The following is an 18918-nucleotide window of genomic DNA, read 5'->3' on the forward strand; positions in this document are numbered from 1 at the left end:
CATGAGTAAGACTCTTGTGGCTAGGGGTGCATATTTGGGTGCTAAAACTCTAAAGAGATTCAAGGAAGTGATTACTGTAAAAGTCAGATTCCTTTCAGGTAGAAGCAGGGTCATGTGATTGAGACAAGACATGTGAAGGAACTTCTGGGAGGGGGGGATAGGAAGGTTTTATTTCTTGACCCAAAGGTAGTTAATAAGGGTGTTTACTCTATAATAATTCATTATATTCCACATGTGTTTTATGAAGTTTTCTGTATCTGTTCTGTCATGTAATAAAATGGTTTTTAAAAACAGGGGAAATCGAGAACAAAATGACACCCAGTGTTGGCCAGACTGTAAGGGGCCCCCATGCCCGCCACCTCCTGGTATTCCTGCTCTTCCCTAATCCCTTCCCCTGCAGTAAGCGTGAGCAGGACCTGTGGTATGTTTCTAACCAACAGAATAGGGCAAAGGCCACAGGATGTATGTGATTATGTTTGTGTGATTACATTATATAAGATCTAATGTCCATTTGGCTAGGAGACCACCTCTTCCTCGTTGGCTTTGAGGAAGTAAGCAGCTACGTTCCAGAGGCCCATGGGGTAAGGAACTGAGGGTGGCCCGCAGACAATAGCCAGCAAGAAACCGAGGCCCTCCGTCTGACAACCCACGGGGAACTGAATGCCGCCAACAACCATGTGAGTTTGGAAGGAGATCCTTGCCCAGGTGAGCTTCAGATGCCACCATGGCCCCAGGTCACCCCTTGACTGCATCTGGTGATGCTAGTCATCGAACTGTGCCCTAACGCCTGGTGCACAGAAACTGAGCTAATAACTGAGCGCTGTTTGAAACCACTGCATTGATGGTAGTATTATTCCACAGCAATGGATAACCTGCCCCCGTGTTGTAGGGGGAGGGTCCCTAAAACCACTCCCAGGTTCAGTGATTCACTAAAATGACCCACAGAACTCAACAAAGCGATTGTAGTCTTGGTTACAATTTATTACAGTGAAAGGATACAGATTAAAATCTGCAGGAGAAAAAGGCACATGGGACACAGGCCAAAGAGACACCAACTCTCCTTCCCCATGGAGTCACACAACAGTATTAATTCTCCTAGCAACAATGTGTGACAATGTACAAGGAGACTGCCAACCAGGGAAGCTCCCCCAAGCTTTGGTGCCGAGGCTTTTCCTGGGGGTCGGCCACATGGGCAGGCCTTAGTCTCCAGTCCCTCCAGAGGTCAAGCTGATACCTCCTGGCCCAAGACCCTCCAGTAAACAAACACTCTTATCAGGCAGGATACCCCAAGGGCTTAGGGGTTGCCTCCCAGCAACTAGTCAAGGGCCCACGCTCTCTTGGGAATGTGCAGTCTGCCCATCCCAAGCCTGCAGTTAGCCCTTTACGGCACACCCATTAACTCCGGAAGTGGGACTCTTGTCGAGGTGCCACCGGCTTGAAAGCAGAGGGAGAGGCCAGGAAACCACCAGGTTCTGACACCCAGGGAACCCTTACACCCTTACTGGCCTTATAGTCAGAGAGTTTCCAGGATTTAAGCCATAGAGCCAGAAGGCGGGGTGCAGAGGAGAGGAGGCTGAGACCGGGCACTCATACAGAAGCGTCTCCTGATCAGCCACTGAATAGAAGGCAAGGTTCCCCTCCTGCAGGTCCAGCCAGATGCCCACCACCTTAGGTCTGTCTGAGCCAAGGACAGTCTCCTTGACCATGTGCCATGCAGAGAGCTGGCTAGTCCCCTTCCACTCTACACAGTAGGAGTCCCTGGTCCTTCCCAGGATCTGGGTCCGCTTCATCCCCCAGGAAGCCACCCCAACTGCCCAGTGGCTGCAATGCTGAGTGTCCACTTCCCAGTACTGCTGTCCAGAAGAAAAGGCCTGGGAACATAAGGCCTGGCAGGTCACAAACCTCTCATGACTCCCGAGATGGGTCTGTGGACAGCGAGATACAGTCACGGCCCGGCCATCCTTGGACACCTCCAGGCTATAGGAGTGGCTGCGAAGGTCAAAGGTCGGACAGATGGCCCCTGAGGAAAAGAGCAAGGATATGACTGGCTCGCTCTAATAGCAAAAAGCAGCTTTGGGATTTGTTTTTGTTTTTAAAGATTTTATTTATTTATTTGAGAGAGAGAGCAAGAGCGAGAGCATGGGGGGGGGGGGGGAGAAAGGAGGGGTAGGGGTAGAGAGAGAAGGGAAGCAGACTCCCTGCTGAGCAGGTAACCCGATGCTCAGGACCCTGGGATCATGACCCAAGTGGAAGGCAGACACTTAACTGACTGAGCCACCCATGTGCCCCGCACAAAGCAGCTTCGTACCTTTGGGTGTGATAAAGTTTTATTCATACTGGCATTAAAACAAGTACATCAACTTGCAGTTTTCTGTACACATCCCTAGTATTGTTCTAATCACAATACCCTTTTTCCATCTTAATTTTTACTTCCCCACTGGGCCTCTTTCAGGTAGCTGTCTCTGAATCCCATTCAGCACAGCCTGGAATTTGGGAGTCTTCAATCCCATTTGTCTTTGTAATCAGATCCCCTTGTGAGCCAAGGAGAGACCCAGCAGCAGAAAGGTGGACGTGGCCGGCCAAATCCAAGTGTTCAGCAGCCCACATACTTACACTGAGCAAACCGGGAGGCCCTCTTGGGGGCTGGGTGGCTCTGGTCAGGCAGCGGACATGAAGAGGAATAGGGAGCTTCCTGGACCTCCACTAAGGATTTCAGAAAATCGGGAAGGGGAAAAAGTGTCATCAAAAATAAATAAATAAACAAATAAAAGGCAAATACAAGGTATCCAAACATCGTGATCAGGGCACACAGCTTGTCTGCTTCATCACATTTCCTCACATATTTTTTTAGTGTCAGACTTGGATCAGGCAGAACATCCACCTCAGGTATGTGCAGCCCCATGTTCTCACTGTGGACTTTTTTTTACTGTGTGTTTCTTCCCCCGCCCCCCCGTAAGCTCTAAGCTCCTTGCTGATACAGACCTTGTTCATCTTTATGTTCTAAGCACCAAGCGTAGTGCCAGCTACATAGGAAGTAAGTGTTATGTGCATATCTATCAAATAAATTATAGGTCTAGGGGATCACAGCACCCCAACACCCAAAATATCCATGACACCCCCCCCCATCAGTGCCTTAAACTGTTACTTGCATAAGTAAATTCTGAATGGGCACTTAAGAAACTAATACAAGCAGTTAACAGAGGCAGGGCAATAGAAAAATTGAATGAGGGTGGGAAAGAGACCTTCACTGTAAGCTTTTATATTGTTTTGATTTCTGAATTTAAAATTTTATTTTTTTTAATTTCTCACAAGCATTTCGCATTTTATTTTTTTAAGATTTTATTTATTTATTTGAGAGAGAGAGAGACGGAAATAGTGACAGAGAGCATGAGTGGGGAGGAGAGGGAGAAGCAGACTCCCTGCTTCTCAGGGAGCCTGACTCGGGGCTCAATCCCAGGACCCTGGGATCACGACCTGAGCCAAAGGCAGTTGCCAACTGCCTGAGCCACCCAGGCACCCCTGGATTAAAATTTTAGGGGTGGGGCGCCTGGGTGGCTCAGTCGTTAACCGTCTGCCTTCGGCTCAGGTCATGATCCCAGGGTCCTGGGATCGAGCCCCACATCGGGCTCCCTGCTCCGCGGGAAGCCTGCTTCTCCCTCTCACACTCCCCCTGCTTGTGTTCCTTCTTTCGCTGTGTCTCTCTCTGTCAAATAAAAATAAATAAATAAATAAATAAATAAATAAATAAATAAATAAATAAAAATTAAAAAAATAAAATTTTAGGGGTGCCTGGGTGGCTCATTGTTAAGCATCTGCCTTTGGCTGAGGTCATGATCCTGGGGTCCTGGGATCGAGCCCCGCATCAGGCTCCTGGCTCAGCGGGAAGCCTGCTTCTCCCTCTCCCACTCCCCCTGCTTGTGTTCCCTCTCTCGCTGTGTCTCTCTCTGTCAAATAAATAAATAAAATCTTTAAAAAAAAAAAATAAAATTTTTAATTTAACCCCAAAATCTAAAAATTGATTTTATTTATTTAAAGATTTTGTTTTTAACTACACCCATCGTGGGGCTTGAACTCACAACCCTGAGATCAAGAGTTGCATGCTCCACCAACAGAGCCAGCCAGGAGCCCCTAAATATTGATTTTAAATTTAAGTAAATAAGATCACTAAGGAACCCAATCTAAATTTAGCGGGACACAGGAGCTAAGAGGGCACTTATTTCTCAGTTTTTGGAACAACTGATAAAGTGTGCTCTCACTTGTTTCCTTGAGTTTTTCCCAAGGGATGAAGTTCCTCCACTTAAATAAAAAATAACTTTTTAAGCAGAGCAAGATCATTTATTTATTTTTTTAAAGATTTTACTTATTTATTTGACAGAGAGAGAGCGAGAGAGGGAACACAAGCAGGGGGAGTGGGAGAGGGAGAAGGAGGCTTCCCGCTGAGCCAGGAGCCCGATGGCGGGGCTCGATCCCAGGACCCTGGGATCATGACCTGAGCTGAAGGCAGACGCTTAACGACTGAGCCACCCAGGCGCCCTGAGCAAGATCATTTAAACATAAAAATAGTTATAAGAGATATGTCTCTAAAGTATATAAAGTTGGCAGTGGCAAGAGCAGGAGGCAGAACAGAGGGAACCCAGAGCTCACGTCTAAGGGGCAGGTGTGAATTGTTCTTCAGTGGTGACAAGGGTTACAATAGAGAACCTCCAAAGTCAGGACAGAGAGGTTCTTTTCTGCGTTGTTACTGTTTACTATTAGCATACTTACCACACATGATATTTTAATTAAACTTATCAAGGACAATTTACAAAGTCGCATGCTTTGTTAACAAAGACATTTAATAGTTAAACATAAAAAGCAGCCTGTTTCTGAATCTCCTCAGGTTGATAACACAGGCGAGCAGCAAAAGCAGGTCTAGGTTCTGGATGTAAAGGTCTTGGAAAATGAGTTTCTATCTTTTAAAGGCCTAGGTGACATCATACCTCCAGCCATACCCAAAACACGTATCCAGCCACAAAAACACCTCCGCCCACCCCTTCCTCATTTACAACAGCACAGGGACAACACAGCTGGGCTCTGGGATCCTATCCCCAAAAAACAAAGCTATTTGTCACTGTTTTTGTCATTTCCCCCAACTTCCATATTTAATCCTCTTTCACCCAATAAAATCAACTCACCCTGCGGCTGTTCTTCAAAGGCCTCTTTCCACGTGAAGTTTTCCTGTAATTTCTTCTGGATTTCTTCTAGGTCATGTAGAATGTCTCTCGTTTTTCTCTCGAGTGTGTTGGAAGTCACTGGCTTTGAAGAAGCCAAGGAAAGGTCCACCCCACCAGAAGAAGACTATTGATGGATCATTAAAAACAAATTAAATAATTGAAGTTTCCTAAGGCGTGCAGCAAATAGTATATTCTAATTCTGCCATCTATCATTTTCTACTTGCCTCCTCACAGATTTTTAAAAACATAATTAGGTCCTCAAACTACATGCCTTGAAAGCAATTTGGAAGAACACACAGTGCAGCAAAAATATTAAAGGGTGGTTATTTCTGGGTGGTGGGGTTACAGACGATGTTCCTTTGTTTTCTTTAAACTGCTATGCATTTTCAGGGCGCCTGATGGCTCAGTTGTTAAGTGTCTGCCTTCGGCTCAGGTCATGATCTCAGGGTCCTGGGATTGAGTCCCACATTGGGCTCCCTGCTCCGCGGGAAGCCTGTTTCTCCCTCTCCCACTCCCCCTGCTTGTGTTCCCTTTCTCGCTATATCTCTCTCTGCCAAATAAATTATCTTAAAAAAAATTTTTTTAAAAAACCTGTTATGCATTTTCTAGTATTATGTACAATAAATGTGGATTTCTTAGGTAATACCCAAAAAAGTAGTAAAATTTGTAAGCCCATCCTCTAGGGGCTTTACAAAATAAATAATACAGATAGTCACCAAGATCAGCCACAGAGGCCATAATAATCTTCCCCGGAAGGCTATCATTCTATCACCTCTCCTCTCAAGAACCAGTGTAGATATGTGGCCAGGCATCCAGGCCCTCCCAGCTCTCTGGGGCTGCCAACACATGCTCCCTGACTTTCTTTAACCTCGGGTCCTGTTATTCCCCAACACAGCCTCTCATCTGCTCCCACCGTGCCACCTTTGGCCCCTGATGTTCCTTCCCAATTTTGGATACTCTTATTTTCCACTCTTCTTACCAACTGTAAAGTAGCAGGCACCACTGACTGAGTACTTCATGTGGCTTACTTCTAATTTGTGTAACAACCTTCCAAGGTAGGTTGGTTACCCCCCTTTTACAAAAGAAGTTACAGCTCACGGAGGTGAACTAAATCACCACAGTGAATTTTATCGTCCTGCATTTTCCCACCACTTGAGCGCTTATTTTTTTTTTAATTAAAAAAAAATTTTTTTTTGAAGATTTTGTTTATTTATTTGAAAGAGAGAGCAAGAGAGAGAGAGAGAGCACAATGGTGGGGAGGGGCAGAGGGAGAGGGAGAAGCAGGCTCCCCGCCAAGCAAGGAGCCCAATGCAGGACTCGATCCCAGGAACCTGGGATCACGACCTGAGCTGAAGGCAGACACCCAACCGACTAAGCCACCCAGGCGCCCCTCGAGCACTTATTTAGACCAGAGCTTCTTTAGTCCTCACATCAAACCAATGCAATGTCAAGTGTGAAAGTCAGACTCTCAGGCTTTCCTCCCCCCAACACCTTGCAGCCCTGAAGACCCCTGAGTATTTGCTGAGCACTTACTATGTGGCAAGCACCTTGCTAAGCTTGGGGATACAAGAGTGAACAAAAGCCATCAGGGTCTCTACCCTAATGAAGCTTAGAGTCCAGAGCAGGGGAAGAGGGAAAACAGACATGAATAAATTATGGCACCCATCATTATCAAGTTGCAACTTGTGGTAACTGCTGCAAATGAAATCGTAAGAGCCTCTAACAGAGGGACTTGTTCGAGGAAATCAGTGAAGGTTTCTCCAGGAAAGTGATGATCTAGCCGGGGTCTGAAGGATGAGAGGCGTTATCTAGGTGGCAGGGCGAAAGAACATTCCACGGGGTGCACCCTGTGGTGGGAAGAAGTATGACACTGGGGGACTGATAGGGGCCAGAGTGGCTGAAGCTTGAAGAGCCCGGGGAGTGGCGGGGGAGGGGAGCCGGCTGGAAGGAGACAGGACAGGCAGACAGGGAAGGAGCCTGCAGGGCCCTGTTGGTTCTGTGAGGACAGCCAGGATTTGGGTCTTAATCCCACACAAGCAGATGTCACTGGAGATGTTGTAAATCAGATTTGTGTTTGAGAGGGTCGCTCTGACAACCACGAGAAGAGCAGACCAGCAGGAATAGAGTGGGGTAAATAATTATTGCAGCAATCCAAGCAAGAAATGATCAGAGGCTTGGGGAGCCTGGGTGGCTCAGTCGCTTAAGTGTCTGCCTTCACCTTAGGTCATGATCTCAAGGTCCTGGGATGGAGCCCCACACTGGGCTCCCTGCTCAGTGGGGAGTCTGCTTCTCCCTCTGCCACCCCCCACCCCCAGCTTGTGCTCTCTCTCTCATTCACTCTCTCTCTCAAATAAATAAATAAAATCTTTTTTTATTAAGATTTTTTTTTATTTATTTGACACAGAGAGACAGCAAGGGAGGGAACACAAGCAGGGAAGTGGGAGAGGGAGAAGCAGGCTTCCCGCTGAGCAGGGAACCCGATGCGGGGCTCGATCCCAGGACCCTAGGTTCATGATCTGAGCCGAAGGCAGACGCTTAACAACTGAGCCACCCAGGCGCCCCAAATAAAATCTTAAAAAAAAAAAAAAAAAAAAAAAGAAATGATCAGAGGCTTGGATCAGAGATGTCTCCAAGGAGCTCAAGAGTAGTAAATAGGCTCTGGGGATGTTTAGGCCGGTGAGGGAGGGGGTGACATGATTCCCAGGTTCCTGGCTTGTGTCCTTAGAAGGATCATAGGGCCAGTCACCAAGATGGGGACTCCCAGAGGAGTTTGGGACAGTTTGGGACATTCTAAATGGGATGTGCCTTTGAGATACACAGAGGAAAAGGTGAGAAGGAAGATAGCAGACCACAGCTCAGAGAGGGGTCCAGGCTGGAGCTATGTTTGCGCATGGGGTGGTAATTAAAGCCATGGTGTGGGGAAGACCACTCAGTGGGGAAGAAAAAGGGATGTACCCCCCAGCCTTGAGAAATTTGGGCATTTTGGTGCTGAGGAGAGGAAAAGAGAGTGAGCCTGCAAGACAGCTGGGGAAGGAGCAGCCATAGAGAAACAGGGGAAGGTCAGAAGACTCCTGTCCCGGAAGCTAAGGGAAAAGAAAGCTTCAGGAATGAAGGTGTGGTCAAAGGCTGCTGAAAGGTCAATGAAGATGGGGACTAGACTGTCTGCAGGATTTGCATAGAGGTCCCTGGAGATCTCAGAGCTGGTTAGGTGCAGAGGTAAGGATGGAATCTAGCCCACCTGAAGCCCCCCTACCTCACCTCAAGCATTGCACACTTCTGGTCATCCATGTGTGACAGTAAGAAAATGGTAAAAGATGAAGACTTATTGCATCCTTCAACTCCCAACATATTCCCGTGGCTCCAGCTGGAAGCCGTCCCTAGCCCCGCCCCCGGCACATGCTTTCCCCTCTGGGCTGAGCCTACCATGCTCATGCTCGGGGTGCTCCCTTCATTGTCTGGTCTGGATTCGGGGAGGTGCCTCTGACTCTGAAGACTCCTGACAATGTCTACGAGCTGTTCCACCAACTCCGCCAGCTCACGCCCAACTTCTGGGATGCTCTTCTGTGCCGCTGCCTTTAAAAGAACAAAGCAGAACCCAAAGCTGGACCCAGGACCCAGCTCTAGACAGAGGGAGCTGTAAACACTGCATAAAGGAAGCAGGCAACAGAGTGACAAAAATGTCCAGAGGACAAGGAGGTAGATGCCCCAGATCTTTTGCATGCCTACTGATTGTCCCGTGGCCATAACAGGGAACCAGAACCCGTCCCCAGGCTGGGGGGCGGGGTGTGAGAGTGAAGCCTAAAGGGACGTGCGGGCTCATCATTCTGAACAGAGGTCAGAGCAGAGATGCTGAGAGCCTGGCAGGGTGGGTGGAGCTGGTAAGGTGAGTGGGGCAGTGGAGGGCATTCAACTGGAGAGGTTGAAGACCCACTCTCACCAGAGTCATCCTGTGTCCTCACCACTCCTTTCAAATTAAAAGTGACCCTCCCTCTTTCTCCTCTTCAACAATGCAGACACTCTACCAGTTTACTGTGCAGGGATCTTGGGAGACTTTTTTTTTTTTTTTAAGATTTTATTTATTTATTTGAGAGAGAGAGAAAATGAGAGAGTGCATGAGCAGGGGAAGGGCCAGAGGGAGAGAGAGAATCCCAAGCAGACTCCCCACTGAGTGTGGAGCTCAGTGTGAGGCTCGATCCCAGGACCAAGGCAGATGCTCAACCCACTGAGCCACCCAGGCGCCCCAGATGTTCAAACTTTAAAGTGATGCACAGATACAAGCTCCTTTTATTTGATTACTGACATCCTCCAGATTTAGTTTTTACTTTTTAAAAGACTTTATTTTTGGGATGTCTGGGTGGCTCAGTCGGTTAAGCATCTGCTTTAGGCTCAGGTCATGATCCCAGGGTCCTGGAATCGAGTCCCGCATCAGGCTCCTTGCTCAGCAGGGAGCCTGCTTCTCCCTCTGCTGCTCTTCCTGCTTGTGCTCTCTCTCGCTATGTCAAATAAATAAATAAAATCTTTAAAAAAAAATAAAAGACTTTATTTTTTTAAGTAATCTCTACACCCAACATGAGGCTCAAACTCACAACCCTGAGATTAGGAGTCACATGGTCTTCTGACTGAGCCAGCCAGGTCCCCTGACATCCTGATCATTTAAAGCGACACTCAGACTAGAGGGCGCTAAATAACCCCATTTAAAGACCTTGATCTGCTCAGCTGCCTGGCTGGGAGTGGAAGTTCTGCAGCGAACATTCTGGCAACTTCCAGATCTGGTGGCACTCATCAGAGGCAGGCAGGGCCCAGACTTAAATGGTGAACATTGCATTACGTCCAAAAGGGGTCCTATACAGAGTCACAGAAATACAACGTGTTCATTATCCAACTGTCAATAAACCAGAGTTTTTATAACTTTGTTTTGATATATCACATTTTTAAAATCATGCTGGGACCTCAAAAACTGGAAATGACCCAGGACCTTCTGCAACTCTAAGAAGCCTGATGTCCCTCAAAATAGTATGTGTTTTGGAAGCCATAATCAGGCTACTTTAGAGAGGGAGGTAGCCGACCACTGGTAACACCATTTGCTCTTAAATTTCCAGGCCCCACTCCTAAATATTCAGGTGGCTGGAACTGAAGAGAGGAGCCCTTATCCTGGCACTGGAGCAAATTAAAAACTTAAAAAAAAAAAAGTATATTGTTGGGACGCCTGGGTGGCTCAGTTGGTTAAGCGACTGCCTTCGGCTCAGGTCATGATCCTCGAGTCCCGCGATCGAGTCCCGCATCGGGCTCCCTGCTCGGCAGGGAGTCTGCTTCTCCCTCTGACCCTCCCCCCTCTCATGCTCTCTCTCTATCTCATTCTCTCGCAAATAAATAAATAAAATCTTTAAAAAAAAAAAAAAAAGTATATTGTTTTTTCTATTCATAAAAGAAATGCACACTCATTGCAGTGAATTTAGAAAATGCAAAGCATGAGGGGCACCCAGGTGGCTCAGTCGGTTAAGCATCTAATTTCAGCTCAGGTCATGATGTCAGGGACCTGGGACTGAGCCCCAAGTCGGGCTCCCTGCTGAGTGTTGTGTGTGTGTGGGGAAACTGCTTGTCCCTCTCCCTCTGCTACTCCACCTGCTCATTCTTTCTCTCTCAAATAAATAAAATCTAAAAAAAAAAAAAAAGCAAAGCATGAAAAAGAGGGAATGTTTTAAATCATCCAATATTCTACCATCCAAAAACAATCATTCTTACTTAACAGCCAATGGGAAGTATATTCAGTTATCATAAGCAACATTAGCAAAGAGTTTTAAAGACCTGAGGGATAATGCTGTATTTATAATAAAAAAGAAGAAAACAAATTTTAATCATAATCACAAAAAAAATGGAAGCAACCAATATGTCCCATCAGAAGGTGAATGGATAGATTGTAGTACATTTATGTAATGGAATATTTTTCAGGAATAAAAAGAAGTGAGCTATGAAGCCACAAACCATAATTTTGCTTAGTGAAAGAAGCCTATCCGGAAAGGCCAGAAATTGAATGATTCTAACTATATGACATCCTGGAAAAAGCAAAACTAAAGAGACAGTAAAAAGATCCACAGTTGCCAGGGGTTGGGGTGAAGGTACAAAGAGGTGGAGCACAGGGGATTTTCAGGGCAGTAAAATTGTATGACACCATAATTGTAGCTACGTGATATCATGCATTTGTCAAAACCTATAGAACTGTACAACACAGAGTGAACCCTAATATCAACTGTGGGTTTTGGTTTCAATTGGCAATAATCACGCCTTGGATAAACTCATTGGCTACAATACTGCCACCGCGCAAAGCTCAACTACAGATTTTAGTGAATAACATATTAATGTTGATTCATCAATTGCAACAAATGTACCGCACCAATGCAAATGTTAATAGGGCAAACTGGGCGCCTGGGTGGCTCAGTCGGTTAAGTGTCTGCCTTCGGCTCAGGTCATGATCCCAGGGTCCTGGGATCGAGCCCCACGTCGGGCTCCCTGCTCGGTGGGGAGCCTGCTTCTTCCTCTCCCTCTCCCTCCTGTTCTGCCTACTTGTGCTCTCTCTCTGTCAAATAAATAAAATCTTTAAAAAAAAAAAAAATTCAAAAAAAAAAATAATAGGGCAAACTATGAAGGGCAAATGGGGACTTGCCATACTATCTGCTCAATTTTCTGTAAACTTAGAACTGCTCTAAAATGCTTCTCCCTCTGCCACTCCCCCTGCTTGTGTTCCCTCTCTTGCTGTGTCTCTGTCAAATAAAGAAAAAATCAGGGGCGCCTGGGTGGCTCAGTCGTTAAGCGTCTGCCTTCGGCTCAGGTCATGATCCCAGGGTCCCGGGATCGAGCCCCGCATCGGGCTCCCTGCTCCGCGGGAAGCCTGCTTCTCTCTCTCTCCCACTCCCCCTGCTTGTGTTCCCTCTCTCGCTGTGTCTCTCTCTGTCAAATAAATAAATAAAATCTTTAAAAAAAATAAAGAAAGAGGGCGCCTGGGTGGCTCAGATGGTTAAGCGTCTGCCTTCGGCTCAGGTCATGATCCCAGGGTCCTGGGATCGAGTCCCGCATCAGGCTCTCTGCTCCTTGGGAGCCTGCTTCTCCCTCTGCATCTCTCTCTCTCTGTCTCTCATGAATAAATAAATAAAAAAAATCTTTAAAAAAAAAAAAAAGAAAGAAAGAAAAAAAGAAAAAATCTTAAAAAAAAAAAAACTGCTCTAAAAAATAAACTCTATTAATTAATTAAAATTAAAAAAAAAGAGGATATAACCTGGTTATACAATGTGACCTCAACTCTGTTTAAAAATATTATAGGGGGGGCGCATGGGTGGCCAGTCCATTAAGCATCTACCTTTGGCTCAGGTCATGATCCCAGGACCCTGGGATAGAGTCCCGCATCTGGCTCCCTGCTCAGTGGGGAGCCTGCTTCTCCCTCTGCCTCTGCCGCTCCCCCTGCTTGTGCTCTCTCTCTCTCTCTCTCTCTCTGATAAATAAATAAATAAATCTTAAAAAAAAAAAAAAAGAAGAAGAAAGATGTCAAATCAATCACCTAAGTTTATACCTCAAGGAACTAGGGAAAAAAGGGCAAACCAAACCCAAAACTAACAGAAGGAAGGAAATAATAAAGATTATTGGAGATAAATAAAATGGAGAATGTAAAAACAATAGAGAGGATCAATGAAACAAAAGTTGGTTCTTTGAAAAAATCAACAAACTGATGAATCTTTAGCTAGACTGATAAAGAAAAAGAGAGAGGATGGGAAAGCAAGCTGGTGCAGCCACTCTGGAAAACAGTATGGAGGTTCCTCAACCTCCAGTATGGAGGTTCCTCAAAAAGTTGAAAATAGGGGCACCTGGGTGGCTCAGTCGTTAAGTGTCTGGCTTCGGCTTGGGTCATGATCCCAGGGTCCTGGGATCGAGCCCCACTTCAGGCTCCCTGCTCCGTGGGAGGCCTGCTTCTCCCTCTCCCACTCTCCCTGCTTGTGTTCCCTCTCTCGCTGTGTCTCTCTCTATCAAATAAATAAAATCTTAAAAAAAAAAAAAAAGTTGAAAATAGAGCTACTCTACGACCCAGCAATTGCACTACTAGGTATTTACCCCAAAGATACAGATGTAGTGATCCGAAGGGGCACCTGCACCCCAATATTTATAGCAACAATGTCCACAATAGCCAAACTATGGAAAGAGCCCAGATGTCCATCAACAGATGAATGGATAAAGAAGATGTGGTATATATATATAATGCAATATTACAATAGCCATCAAAAAAAATGAAATCTTGCCATTTGCAATGATGTGGATGAACTAGAGGGTATTATGCTAAGCGAAATAAGTCAGTCAGAGTAAGACAATTATCATATGATCTCAATGATATGCAGAATTTAAGAAACAAGGCAGAGGATCATAGGGGAAGAGAAGAAAAAATGAAATGGGACGAAACCGGAGAGCGAGACAAACCATTTGAGAATCTTAATCTTAGGAAACAAACAGGGTTGCTGGGGAGGGAGGGGGATGGGGGTGGCTGGGTGATGGATATTGGGGAGGGTATGTGTTGTGGTGAGCGCTGGGTGTTGTGTAAGACTGATGAATCCCTTGGGGTGCTTGGGTGGCTCAGTCGTAAGTGTCTGCCTTCGGCTTAGGTCATGATCCTGAGGTCCTGGGATCGAGCCCCACATCGGGCTCTCTGCTCAGTGGGAAGCCTGCTTCTCCCTCTCCCACTCCCCCTGCTTCTGTTCCCTCTCTCGCTGTGTCTCTCTGTCAAACAAATAAATAAAATCTTAAAAAAAAAAAATGATGAATCACAGACCTATACCCCTGAAACAAATAATACATTATATGTTAATTTAAAAAAGAAGAAATGGGGGGAAAAAAGAGAGAGAAGACATGAATAACTAAAATCAGAAAGAAAGTAAAGTGGAGACATTACTACTGACCTTACAGAATAACATTTAAGAGATTATGAACTTTGTATGCCAACACATTAGATAACTTACATGAAATGGATAAATTCCTAGAAACACCAATTACCTAAACTGACTCAAAAAGAAACAGAAAATCTCAACAGAGGTATAACAAATAAAGAGATTGAATCAGTAATCAAAATCCCAACAAAGAAAAGTCCAGGACCAGATGGCGTCGCTGGTGAATTCTACCAAATACTTAAAGAAGAATTAATACCAATCCTTCTCAAACTCTTCCAAATCATTGAAGAGGATGGAACACTTCCTAAGTCCTCAGTGAGGGCAGCATTACCCTGATGCCAAAGCTAGATAAACACATCACAAGAAAATTACAGACCAATATCCCTTATGAATATTGATGTAGAAATCCTTAACAAAATACTAGCAAACTAAACCCAACAGCATATTAAAAGGATAACACATCATGACCAAGTGGAATTTATCCCAGGAATGCAAGGTGTTCAATTTAAGAAAAACCAATGTGATACACCATATTAACAGAATGAAGGAAACACACACACACACACACAAATTATCTCAATTGATGCAGAAAAGGCATTTGACAAAATCTAACACCTTTCATGATTAAAAAAAAACACTCAGAAAACCAGGAATAGAAAGGAATTTCCTCAACATAATAAAGAGAATTTATGAAAAGCCCACAACTAACATCATACTCAATGGTGAAAGACTGAAAGCTTTCCCCCTAAGATAGGGAACAAAACAAGCATGGCTGATTTCACTTCTGCTACCCAACATTGTACTGGAAGTTTTAGCCAAATCAATTAGACAAGAAATAAAAGGTATCCCAATTGGAAAAGAAGAAGTAAGATGATCTCTACTCACATAGGACATGACCTTATAAATAAAATCCTAAAGAATCCATAAGAAAGCTACTAGAGCTAGTAAATGAATTTAGCTAAGTTGAAGGGCACAAGATCAGCACCCAAAAAGAAGTGTGTTTTTATACACCTGCAGTGAACGATCCAAAAAAGGAAATTAAGGAAGCAATTCCATTTATAACAACACCTAAAGGAGTAAAATGCCTAGGAATAAATTTAACCAAGGAGATGAAAGGACTTATATTTTTGGAACCTACAGAACATCACTAAAAGAAAATTAAAAAGACCTAAATAAATGGAAAGACATTTCACGTTTTTGGGAAGAAGACTTAATATTATTAAAGATGTCGTACCCTAGGTGACCTACAGATTCAATGCAATCTCTCTCAAAATTCCAACAGCCTTCTTTGCAGAATGGTAACATTAATCTTCAAATTCATATGGAATTGCAGGAGACACGAAGAGCCAAAACAATCTTGAAAAAGAAGAACACAGTCAGACGGACTCACACTTTGATTTCAAAATTTACTACGAAGCTATAGTAATCACAACAATGTGGTACTGACATAAGGACAGACCAAAAAACCAATGGAATAGAATTAGGAGTCCAGAAATAAACCCATTCATCTACAGCCAATTGATTTTTTATAATGGTGCCAAATCCACTCAATGTAGAAAACAGTCTCTTCGACAAACAGTGCTGGGACAGCTAAATTTCCACATGCAAAAGAATAAAGTTGGACCCCTACCTCATGCCATATAGAAACATTAACTCAAAATGGATCAGCAACCTAAATATAAGACCTATTACCATTAAACTCTTGGGTGAAAATACGGGGGTAAATTTTCATGAACTCAGAATTCGGCAATGGATTTAGATATGATGCCAGAAGCAAGAGCAATAAAAGAAGAAATAGATAAATTGGACATCAGCAGAACTTAAAACTTTTATGCATCAAAGGACACCATCAAGAAAGTAAAAAACAACCATAAGATGGGGGAATATATTTGCAAGTCATATATCTGATAAGGGTTTAATATCCAGAATTTATAAAGATTTCCTAAAACTCAACAAGAAAGGGCACCTGGGTGGCTCAGTCGGTTAAGGGTCTGCCTTCGGCTCAGGTCGTGATCCAGGCCTGCGTGGGGAGGGGGGGGGGGGGTCCCTGCTCCGCAGGGAGTCTGCCTCTCCCTCTGCCCCTCCTCCCACTCATTCTCTCAATCTCTCTCTCTCTGAAATAAATAAAATCTTTTTTTAAAGATTTTATTTACTTATTTGATTTGATACTTATTTGATTTACTTATTTTTAAGATTTTATTTACTTATTTGACAGAAAGAGACACAGCGAGAGAAGGAACACAAGCAGGGGGAGTGGGAGAGGGAGAAGCAGGCTCCCCACTGAGCAGGGAGCCCGAAGGCAGATGCTTAACAACTGAACCACCCAGGCGCCCCTGAAATAAAATCTTAAAAAAAAAAAAAAACTCAACAAAAAAAAGACAACCCAATTTTGAAAAACAGTCAAAGGACCTGAATAAACATTTCTCCAATGAAAATATATAAATGAGCAATAAGCACATGAAAAGATGGTCAGTCAACATCATCAATCTCAGGGAAATGCAGACCAAAACCGCAGTGAGAAAGCACTTCACTCCTAATGGGAAAGCTATCCTAAAAAAGTGGCAGGAGGGGGGAATCAAAATAAAATGAAAAATAACAAGTATTGGCAAGGATGTGGAAAAATCGGCAACTCCTACTTTGCTGGTGGAAATGTAAAATGTTGTAGCTGTTTTGGAAAATGGTTTGGCTGTGTTCCTCAGTAAGTTGAACATAGAACTCCCATACCACTCAGTGAGTCCACGCCTTAGGTATTTACCCAAAAGAACTGAAAATAAGGACTTGGTTACGTGCACACCAATGTTCCTGCATCGCTACTCACAGTCACCAGAAGGTGGAAACAATCTGAATGTCCATCAGTGTATGAATAGATAAACAAAATGTGGTACATCCATACAATGGAATATTATTCAGCCACCAAAAGGAACAGAATTCAGGTGCATGCTACAACATGAATGAACCCTGGAAACTCGGTAAGTGGAAGAAGCCAGACACAAAGGGACAAATACTATATGATTCCACTCACATGAAATATCTAGAGTAGGCAAATCATGGAGACAGAAAACAGACTGGAGGTTACCAGGGGCTGCAGGGAGTTCGAATGAGAAGTTATTGCTTAAGGGGTGCAGAGTCTCTGTGGTGATGGCCTTGTGGCAACAGAAACTGGTGATAGCTGCACATCACTGAGAATATAACTAATGCCACTAAATTGTACACATAAAAAACGGCTGAAATGACGAATTTTATGCTGTATCTTACCCCAATGGAAGAATGTTCAGACAGCGGAAAGACTGGAAAGAAGTGGAAACGTGCCAAGAAGTAGCTAGAGCAGCCAGGCTGATTGGATGTCAGGAGACTGGGGTTCCCCCCCCCCCCCCCGCCGCCCCCAGCTTCTTCATACTTAGAAGCGGGAGTGCTCAGAGTGAGACCAGCCCTGCGAGAGCAGGAAGGCCGGGCCGGATTCGGGGAAGAGCCGGTGCGCCTCTCTACCGGCTGCTGGGCGGCGCGACGCGGGGACGCAGGCGCTGAGGGGGCGCAGGCGCGGGGCGGGGGAGGGCGCGGGCGGGGCCGGGGCCGTCCGTCACCTCGCGCAGCGCCCGGCTGTACTTGTCCACCAGCTCCTGCAGCAGCGTGTTCTTCCGCAGCTGCAGCGACGCCGGGGCGCTCACCCGGCAGGTGGGGCAGGAGCGCGGGGGCCTGGTGCTACCCGCGGCCCACAGGCCCTTCAGGCATTCGCGGCAGAAGCTGTGGCCGCAGGGCAGCGTAGCGGGCGTGGCGAGCAGCCCCTGACAGATGATGCAGCCCAGGTCGTCCTCGACCAGCCACACGGGGACGGCCGGGCCGGGATCCAGGCCCGCCATGGTGACCAGGCCGCCCCGCCGGACGCCGGGGCGCGGAAGTCAGGGCCTCGTCGGGGACCGCCCGCTCGCGGCAACGTCTCCTCCGGCTCCTCCCCCGGCCTTCCTCTCCCCGCCTCGGCCCACCCTTTTTTTCCAGTGTCCTGTCCCGCTGAAAGCGGACTTTGAGCCTCCCCCGACCGGCGCGGGGCGCCCTAGGTCAGAGCTGGCCGGAGTCAGAGCCTCCTGCGCGGGGAGATCAGCTCGCCCCCAAACGCTAGGAACCCGCTGATGTCCCAAAGACCCTTTAGCTTGATGCCTCCCCCCACCACCACCACCGCACACACCCTGGCCTATTAAAACGCAAGCCCGACAGCCCTTGAGAGAAGAAGAAAGAGAGGGTTCGGTTCAAGAACTTTTTTTTATGAGAATGCGCCCACTAGATGTCACCCAGCCACTCCAGCAAGTAGTAAAGGATTAAAGAATACCCGGTGCACATAACTTTAAAAATACCGATGCTGGGGCTTCGCTCCCAGAGAATCTGGTTTCATCGTCTGGGGTGGAGCCCGGCGCCGGGATTCTTAAAACACCTCCCCGGGGTGATACTAACGCGCAGCCAAAGTTGAGCGACCCCTAGACTTTTCAAACAGCTGTTACAATGCAGAACTGTGCCACCGTCTCCTTACTGCTCTCTGCTGGCTGAAAGCACATTATCCAACAGGCATCCGGACAAAAATATTAGAAAGTCTGTTTTCTTGAGGTCGCGCGCCTTGGGCTCGCTCCCTTCCTCCTCTCCTCTTATTCCAGTCCCAAGCTCATTACAGCATGAAAACGTTGGAGCTGGAAGAGCATCACATCCTCCCCAAAGCCCCAAAGAGGCAAGGGAACTTTCAGGTTTACACAGCAGTAACTGAGTGGCAGAGACCAGAACCCCCCACCTCTCTGTTGAAA

At 45.9% G+C, this 18918-nt stretch overlaps 1 protein-coding gene across 3 annotated transcripts; it reads right to left on the reverse strand.

Moving 5' to 3' along the window:
• Positions 1-973: 973 nt before the first annotated feature.
• Positions 974-18040, reverse strand: RNF135 (ring finger protein 135). Of its 3 annotated transcripts, none has more exons than XM_032428813.1 (5): positions 17800-18040; positions 8637-8786; positions 5175-5337; positions 2614-2703; positions 974-2020 (listed from the first exon to the last, which is right to left on the reverse strand). In XM_032428813.1, exons 1-5 carry the CDS (start codon positions 17989-17991, stop codon positions 1491-1493), a joined length of 1125 nt encoding a protein of 374 aa, XP_032284704.1. In that variant the 5' UTR covers positions 17992-18040; the 3' UTR covers positions 974-1490. The 3 variants fall into 3 exon arrangements, with proteins under 3 accessions (XP_032284704.1, XP_032284703.1, XP_032284705.1); XM_032428812.1 differs by having other exon boundaries at positions 17716-18040; XM_032428814.1 differs by lacking the exon at positions 8637-8786 and having other exon boundaries at positions 17716-18040.
• Between the last annotated feature and the right edge of the window lie 878 nt (positions 18041-18918).

This window comes from Phoca vitulina, unplaced genomic scaffold (assembly GCF_004348235.1).
Source record: "Phoca vitulina isolate PV1807 unplaced genomic scaffold, GSC_HSeal_1.0 scaffold40, whole genome shotgun sequence".
Lineage (NCBI taxonomy): Eukaryota > Metazoa > Chordata > Mammalia > Carnivora > Phocidae > Phoca > Phoca vitulina.

Coding starts and splice junctions, on each gene's coding strand:
- RNF135 (XM_032428812.1), bottom strand. CDS start 17,991: ATGGCGGGCCTGGATCCCGGCCCGGCCGTCCCCGTGTGGCTGGTCGAG. Junction 5,338..8,636: donor GCACCCCGAGCATGAGCATG/GTAGGCTCAGCC, acceptor ATCCATCAATAG/TCTTCTTCTGGTGGGGTGGA. Junction 2,704..5,174: donor CTTTGAAGAACAGCCGCAGG/GTGAGTTGATTT, acceptor TGAAATCCTTAG/TGGAGGTCCAGGAAGCTCCC.